Source organism: Triticum aestivum, chromosome 5D (assembly GCF_018294505.1).
Source record: "Triticum aestivum cultivar Chinese Spring chromosome 5D, IWGSC CS RefSeq v2.1, whole genome shotgun sequence".
Classification (NCBI taxonomy): domain Eukaryota; kingdom Viridiplantae; phylum Streptophyta; class Magnoliopsida; order Poales; family Poaceae; genus Triticum; species Triticum aestivum.
The window spans coordinates 528,361,755-528,370,656 of NC_057808.1; the positions used below are offsets into that span (position 1 = coordinate 528,361,755).

Genomic DNA, 8,902 nt, shown 5'->3' on the forward strand with positions numbered 1-8,902 from the left:
TCGGCGACGAGGTGCCTACGGCGACTTCGTAAATTTGAAAATGATATACCGGCTCAGTCTTTCGGAGGTGCTCATAGGGATATGGTGTGCATGTGTGCGTTCATAGGGATGAGTGTATGCGCATGTATATGAGCGCTTGCGTTTGTACTGTGTTAAAAAAAATAGTGCTTGCCTAGTTGGCCAGCTGCATGCATGCGAAGCAGGCCGGCACTGACCCGACCACTACTCCAGTGTATATGTACGTACCCACACCAACACGACGCGGCCGTATGTGTACGTAGTCAGTCAATGCCGTGGCCGCTGCCGACGAGCTAAAACGGAACAACGCCGGCCGGCCGGGAAGTTTCATTCGATGGCCCTGTTTGAATCAGGGGTTAGAGCTAGTTTGGGTTAGTTGCGGGCTCAAATAACCCAAAAATATTCAAATAGGGGAGGGTTAGAGTGGGTTAGTTTCATCTAACCCAACTATCCCGGTGAAGAGGTGCTTATTTGGGTTAGAGTGGGTTAAAAAATGAGACTTTTTACAATGCATCACTGTGTTAGAGTATCCAAACAGGGCCAATATAATCATTGCAAAAGAGATTCACTAAATCATTGCATTCGCAGGAGCCGGATGGCCAATGAATGACCGAAAATCCAGACCGAGCAAAATTTCCAATAACCCAAACTCTAACAAGCTAGCTATGAATTCGTAATACAAGATCGATCAATGTACCCATATATGCCATATTTACACGTCCATTCACGCATTAGGAAAAAAAAACAAAGCGTATCTCCTTCTTTCCAGCCTAGACGAACAGCTCGAGCAAGACGGGCGGCGGCTGGTCGGCGGCGGCCTGCTGCCCCGCCACCTCCTGATCCGGCAGCAGCGCGACCCAGCGATCGTCGGCGCGGCGTGGTGCCATCTCCTCGCGGTGCCGCCTCATGTGCCCCCCGAGCGCCTGTCCCATCTCGAAGCCCAGCCCGCAGATGTGACACTGGTGTTGTTTCTCCTCGCGCTTTTTCCGTTCCTTGATTGCCCTGGCGACGCCGACACCGAGCTCCAGCCCGTGGCGGCCGCGGAGGTGGCTGGTCCGGTGCCCGCCCAGCGCCTGGAACGTCGCGAAGGCCCGGCCGCACGTCTTGCACACGAACTCCCCCTCCCCCGACGTCGCCACCACGACGCCCCTCCTGCGCTTGGCCGGCCCAGCGGCGCCCGAGTCCGCCGACGTCACGGCGGAAGACGCCGAGTCCGTGCTGAGGGACAGCGCCAGCGGCACGGTTGGTTCCTCCTCCCTCGCGCGCTTCATCCCAGCTCCCATGGATTCCTTTGTGGATTTTGATCACTGGATTTCCCGTCCTTCGTCGTAGGCTTCCACAGCTTAGCTTGCTGTCGTGTGAGAGAATTAAGAAGCGAGAAGGAATGTTGATCGGCCGGGGCGGCCAAGTTATATATAGGCTTACGACGCGATAGCTTGGGTGCCAAGTTGGTGGGGCTGGCAAACGAACCGCCATTTTGCTTGCTTCGACTGAAAAGCAACCGAGACACATCGATCTACTCCACACAAAGTAAACTAGGGTCTTAGTATTGTGAGGACACCACACACTTACCGAGTGCGCAGCTTGGCAAAAAATCATTAAAGTTGGGAGACAAAGGTACTCGTACTCCTATCTTAAGTAAACCAACTGCTCGATCACCCGTGTGCCCCTAAAAACTAGTGCTTCTAATTACCTTGCCGTGTGAGTACATGGTTTGGATGGTGCTTACCCGTAAAAATACTCGGTATCTTCTAATCAGTCTGAAACTGCTAGGTTTATATATATGCATGCATGCATGGTGAAGACTTGGTCGTTGACCTACAGGTTCGTTCGATGTCCAAGACATGGACAATGAACATGGACGGGCCGCATGTCACTCGAAATGATTGGCTTCTGTTTGAACGACAGGCATAACCGTGTCAACTGTCAAGACTCGCGAGAGACGTCGTTCTTGCACTTTGTCCCTTTATCCAAACATGGATAAGGCATGGACGAAACTTGTCCGAATCTGCTGACAGTGGAAGTGAGTTGGTGCCTAAGCCAAAAATGTAAGTCTTGTTGACTAAGAAAATCATGCTCGATGACCAATTAACGGAAGCACCTCAGATTCGATGATGTGCGTCGAAGCATCTATGTGCGCCCCCGCACACGCTTAAAGTAGCCTGAGTCCGTCAATGGGACGAGAGGAAATTTCCTAGCACGTCGTCCCCGCAATGTGCAGTGCAGTGCACCTGACGATGAATGCATGCAGTAGTATGTGCGACAGCGTCGCGGTTTCTTGCAGGGGTACGTGGACCAGGAAGCGGTCAGCCTCGCGGAAGCAGCACTAGGAAGCAAGATTCTGGTTGGGTTTTTGTCGTGGGTCGGCGTTGCATGGGCACAAGCTAACGAAACCGACTACGGTGCTGCTTTGGTTCAATCACTTTGTGTTAGTGGAGTGGTGTAAGTACTAATTAGTGTACTTGGAAAAGTTCCCTTTTGTAGAGAGCGAGAGCAAGTAAGCACCGGAGGGAAACTTTTGGTCTATGGATGTATCTATACCCTATATGAATTATTTTTTAGTAATTCACCAAAAAGTCAAAATATTCTGAAAACATATTTGAAATAAACTGGACCTTCCAGTGTATTTGTGAGAAAATTTCACAAAATGAAAATCCCCCTTTGACTTCTTTTAAAAAAGACAATTTTTTTCGCCAAAATAGTGTGAATAGTGACCTATAATAGCAAATAAATTTTGTCTTATTTGCTATGAAGTCAACGTTGGTTTTTTTCGTGAAAATTTATATACTAGTGCAAAAGTAAGTGAAGTTTATTCTAAAAATACTTCTGAATTATTTTGACTTTTGTTTAATTATTTAAAAAATCCCCATATAGGGTGTATCTATAACCAGGAATCAAAGTGTATTTCCTAGTAAGCACCGACTTACGTCGCCGCACATGCACGATGCACACGTCAGATATAACAAGGAGCTTTGTATCTGCCCGTCTAGTTGGCTAGTCCGTTGTGAGGCTGTCCTTAGTGGGTAGTAACATAAGTTAGCATCATGCATATGATAGTATGTCACGACTACAAGTACTACTCCAGGCTCAAGTACGAGTGAAGCAGCTGAAGCAGGCCGGCCGAAGAGGAAGAGACGGCCCAATCGCCACTTCGACCCCGAGACTTGGGAGATGTAATATAGGGCCGTGCGGCTAGCGTGTGGGGGGTATCGATGAAACTATTGGATGTATCAGTTTCCCCTTTCCCCTTCTCCTCCTCTGAACCCTAGTTGGTATCCATGAGCTATTGGATGTGTCACTTTCCCCTTTCCCCTTCTCCTCCTCTGAACCCTAGTTCTTTCTCGTCCCGACCCCAATTCCTCTGATCTACCCTAGATCCTTCCTCTGCATCGGAATGTTGTACTAGATTGAGAAGAGGAACATAACGTATGGTATCAGATTTGCCGGATTACCTAAAAAAACCCACATACACCACGCGCCAGCATTTGCAATCCTCGGATATGGAGAAGAAGGTGGAGGAGTTGGCGGCGGTGCTCAAGTTGATTAATCTTGCTTATCCTTATCGATTAACTAGTAGGGACTATTTGAAGCCCAGTTATAAGTTGATGGCTAAGGAATGATAAAATGCAACTCATAACTAATTTGGAAATAGAGGAGGAAACCTATGATGGGACTAAGACGCCTACCATACCCAAATCCTCTTTCGTAACAACTAGATAGCATGTTGTCTTGATGTGTTTTATCTTGGGTCTCCTCCTACCTTGGTAAGCGAGACCCCATCTAACTACTCTACGTTTCATCACATCACAATGAGCGCGGGGAGGAGCAACGACTTCAAAGAGCTCAGAAGGTGGTTCAAAGAAAGAAGAGTTTTCATGATTGGATAAATCAAATGCATTGGACTTTCCGTGGTACAAGAATAGAATTGTGCAACCTTCATGTATGTGATTTTCATCGACAAACTTCTACCCCCTCCGTTCCTAAATATTTGTCTTTCTAGAGATTTCAACAAGTGACTACATATGAAGCAAAATGAGTGAATCTACATTCTAAAATATGTCTATATAAATCCGTATGTGGTAGTCTATTTGAAATCTCTAAAAAGACAAATATTTAGAAACGGAGGGAGTACCATGCTAACCTCAACACCGTACTTGCGGCCATCAATCGAAGCTTCGCAAACTTGCTGTGGTGCCAAGGGAGTCAGAGATGTTTTCCAGGGAGTCAGAGATGTTTTCAAGGGAATCTGCAACTTGCCATCAGTTGGCCCATGCTTAACGTACAGCCACAGTATACCATTCGTCCCGTTTGCTTACTTCCACTTGGCCAGGTGCATGCCAAACAGGCCTGACCACACCAACACAATACGGCCGTGTGCACGTACGTAATCAGTCAATGGCGTGGCCATTACGTACGACATGTACTAGGAAGAAGCAGCTGATATAGCTCGCCGCTCTCTCGATCGATCTAAAATCTAGTAAAACGGAACCACCCCGGCCGGCCGGGAGGTTTCATTGAATCGTTGCATTCGCAGGAGCGGGATGGTCGAATGAACAAAATAATTATCTTTAGTTTCGAGTGACCAACCACTACTGGAATTTTCATGTACGCCGGGTGTAATGCTCTTCACCGAGTGCTAAGGTTTGCCGGGTGTCATTCTCGGCAAACCCACCGTCGCAGCAAACTGACATCTTTGCCGTCACTGCCTCATGGCAAAGAGGCACCGCACGACAAAGTTGCAGACGCCGAGAGCAGCTCACGACAAATAGGAGCCACGTGGCATGCTCGTCCGCAACAGACAGCTCCGTCAGTTACTGCGTACTTTGCCGAGCGTCACCCTCGGCAAAGCATATGCAACATCCTTTTTTGTGTGTGTGTTCTTTCTAACTGACATGTGGTCCCACTGGTCACATTTATCAGTAAATTTTTTAAATAACTTGTTAAATATTTTTGAAAAAATGACGATATCTTTGCCGAGAGCTGCTCTTGGCAATCCTTCTGACCAGCGTGGCCCACATGGAGGGCTGACACTTTACATAGCTTTGCCGAGAGCTATGCTCGGCAATGGCCTTCTTTTCCGAGAGCAGCTCTCGAAAAAGTTGTGGCACAACAGTAGTGTCCCAGACGACCATGTTTTGGAGAGGTGCTTTCGGTAGTATATCGTGTTCCGAGTGTTGCTCTCGGAAATCTTTCCCATCCATTCTGCTGTCAAGCTATTTCTTTTCTGATCCCTGCAGATAAAAACAACTGCAGTGCAATTTGATCATATATAGGCATAATTTGATCTAGTCCACACATATATAGGCATAATTTGATCATATATAGGCATAATTTGATCTAGTCCACACATATATAGGCATAATTAGGGATAGTCCACATATTGTCACACACAAGTCGAATGTATTATCCTAGTAGACGTCACACACAAGTCGCAAATTCATACATATTGTCACTACTTGCAAAACACGTGCACGTCACAATAGAAGTACACTTGTTCATATATAGATCATCTTGAGGAGGAGAGGCCATCGGGTTAACATTCCGGAGGAGGAGGAGGGGCATCACTTGCACTGCTTCGAGATTGCATAAGAACCTATAAGATGAGAGTCACGTGAGGGTGGTTCGTCCATATGTAATGAATCTTCTACTCTAGTTAAGATAATGTTCTACCTGTAGTTGATCCTCAAGCAGCTTCAACCTCTTGTTCGTGTCTTCCCGTTCCTTTTCTTTGGACTCCTGCTCAGCCTCCCGCCTTTGCTCCTCTTCAACAGTCCGCTGCGCCATTAAATCCTGTAACATGGCATTAGGCTCATATAGGTTGGAACGGTGCTATTTCGAGGCATGGACATAAATGAAAGGTTAGGATGCTAACCTTGAGACGCGCTATCTCACGTGATGCGGTGGTTGGGCGACTCCGTATGGACGGAGTTGAGCTGGTGCTCGACGCGCGTATCTCGTGCAGCTTGCGATGCGAGGAGGTGGCGATCGCCCCGTTGCAAAGGAGGTGGCGGCCATGGCCCTTCCCCTCGACAACAATGATGAGAAGCTCGGGATCAAGGGGCTTGGACGTAGGTTCGGCTTCCTGCCCGTGCACCTCCTGGAAGACCTCTTTGAAGGTCCCCCACTTCTCCTCCGCCGACTCGCTGCAGAACTCGGCGCCATCCTTCCCCTTGTGGCCTTCTCTCCAGGCTTCCAGGATGTGGACTGGGTGACCAGCCTTCGCCTCCTGCAAAATTAACGATCAAGTTGAATGAACCAAGATGCACCGTGCGAAAAAGTTAACATTTTAATCCACATACCATGTGTTGCTTGAGAGCGGTTAGGTTCCGGCTCCCCTGGACATGAGCCAGGCCTGGCATTTTGGCTCATTCGTTTCCCTGCTCCACATGCTGCGCCTGCCATGCTGGGTCACACCACATGTCAACCAGGGCCTCCCAACAATCCTCCTTCATCCAGGGTTCCTTCACCTAGTCAGACAAAATCGAATAATTGAGGAACAAGAGGGATGAATCAAAGTACTAGCAACCGATGTAGTCACTTACCACTGACAGGTATTCTTCTCGCGACAAGTTGGTCTGGCAAGCAGTCTTCCTTGTCATCTTCTCTCCCTTCTCATCAACCGGCCGACACTGCATCACGACTTTGTACCGCAGCGTGTGCTTGGTGTCAGAGAGTATCTTTCGGGCAGATTTCACGATGCCTTTGATCGCCTTCTGCTTCTCACCATCCACGCAAGAAAATGTTTGCTACAAGAAAGCATATGGCATCTTCTCACCATCCACGCAAGCAAGGATTTGGATATGGAAAAATGCAGTGGTCGGAGCGAAGATACTTACAAAAAAAGCATTGATGACCCGAGTGGCCATGGTGACATCGTGCTCATCCTTGTTGTGTAGATAATGCTGCCAGGTTAAACCTGGCGACGGCGGATCATCATCACCCGGCTTGGACAATCCAGGGAAGTGCTTCCTCAAGAGGGAGCCGATGACGTGGTTCGGCGGGCGTGCCCCCTTAGGTTGTGTCGGGATAAATTCCCGCTGACTGCATGATATAAAAGACAAGCATATGTGAGTGTCAAAGCTGTGGCATCCAAAATATGATGGAAATGAAATGCTTGCTTACCCCTCTCCTGTTGGGCAAATGACAGGACGGTTGCTGGCAGCAGTTGGTTCCGGGACCTTCCCCGGACCACGCCCGGATTTCTTCCTCTTGGAAATGTTGCTCGAGGTAGACCCCGAGCCGTCCGAGGCCTCCATGTCGCCCGACTCGGTAGCGAGCGGATCTGGTCCATCTAAGTCCACTCCGACATCGCCATCTGATGATGACTCGTCGTCGGGAGTGGACTGGTGGGAGGCGGACGACTCGGTCCTACCAATCGGGACTCTCTGGTACTTACTAGTGCCCCCATCAGAATCTGAAAAACAAAATAAATATGGTGAATATTAACCACACTACTTCAATAGGCATCAAACCTTTTTTTTATCAAAGAAGGGTTTTCCCCTTCCGATTTTCATTAAAGAAAACCAAGCCAACAGGTATTCACTTTGTTGATTAGTTTACATATCTATGTTAGGGACGATGACTAGTTCGATGCTTGGTTTCATTTCAATATTTCAATATAAAAGTGGAGCCGGCCTATATGTCCAAACTAAAAAAATCGTAAGTTATGTGAAAGAAGAGTATAAGCACAACCAAAATGGTAAATAAAAAGTATTGAAGCATACTCCATGGTTTATTCAAGCTTCATTTTAACTGGATGTAATATATGCCAACAAGCATGATTCATATATGATTCAATATACAGAGACGAGAGAGGGAGGAGGGGCCGGTTTTGTACTAACCTGAGGGCATCTCCAGCTGCCGCGCTACCCGAGGAGCTCCGCTGTGACGGCCGTCCTCTCGTCGCATCGAAGAACCGCCGCGCCGGCCGCCGGCCATGAAGCTTGGTGGTGGTGGAGGAGGGGTGGCGGTGGCTGCAGTTGGGGGCGGTGGAGGAGGGGTGGCGGCGGCGATTTTGGCGGCGGCGGTAGCGGTGGCGCGGGAAACAGAGAGGGGGCGGTGGCTGCAGTTGGGGACGGTGGAGGAGGGGTGGCGGCGGCTGCAGTTGGTGGTGGTGGAGGAGGGGCGGCGGTGGAGGAGGGGTGGCGGCGGCAGTTGGTGGTGGTTGAGGGCGGCGGTGGCGATTTCGGCGGGGGCGGCGGTGGTGGCGCGGGGAAGAGAAGAATGAAGATAGAAAGAAAGGGGAACGATTAAGATCTAGGTTACATGCTTTACCGAGAGCGGCTCTCGGAAAAAGCGGCCATTACCGAGAGCCGATAAGCGACCCTCGGTAACAACTGCTCTAATTTTTTGTTTTCCTTCTCTTTGTGTTTTTGTTTGGCAGTATCTTTTTTGTATCTGATATTTCATATGTTTTTACGACCAAAATTTGAAAATGCCATGACTTTTGATGAATTTTTCCGATAAAAGACTTCTGATGCACTCATAGATATATATATGCTTTTTGGGTTAGATTTGTTCAAAACTCAACTTTAAAGAGTGTAAAGTAAAAAAAACATGAGAAGAAGCAGTTGTTGACCGTGGACTTCTTCATTGTTGACGTCGTCGTTCTCTTGTCGTGGTGGAGAAGGAGGTTGATGAGGTTCATCTTGGTGTACTTCCTCGTTTTCTTCATCTTGATGTGTCCCACTCGTGGATGCTTCCGTATCAACTCTTCGTTCTCCTTGTCGTGAGGTAGAAGCTTCCACTTGGATACATCCTCTCGGTGCCGAATAATGCCCTAGACCGCCGGGGCCACCGAATGGGTGCTCGATATAGAGACCGCCCGAGGGGGGGAGGGCACCCCTACATGCGTGTGGCCCATGCATATGCATGCAGGGGTGCT

General features: G+C 48.6%; 1 protein-coding gene across 1 annotated transcript; it reads right to left on the minus strand.

The window, feature by feature from the left end:
* Positions 1-651: 651 nt before the first annotated feature.
* On the minus strand, positions 652-1,389 carry LOC123125986 (zinc finger protein ZAT12). Its single transcript, XM_044546413.1, has one exon. The coding sequence runs from the start codon at positions 1,299-1,301 to the stop codon at positions 789-791; it is 513 nt and encodes a 170-aa protein (XP_044402348.1). The 5' UTR covers positions 1,302-1,389; the 3' UTR covers positions 652-788.
* Positions 1,390-8,902: the final 7,513 nt, after the last annotated feature.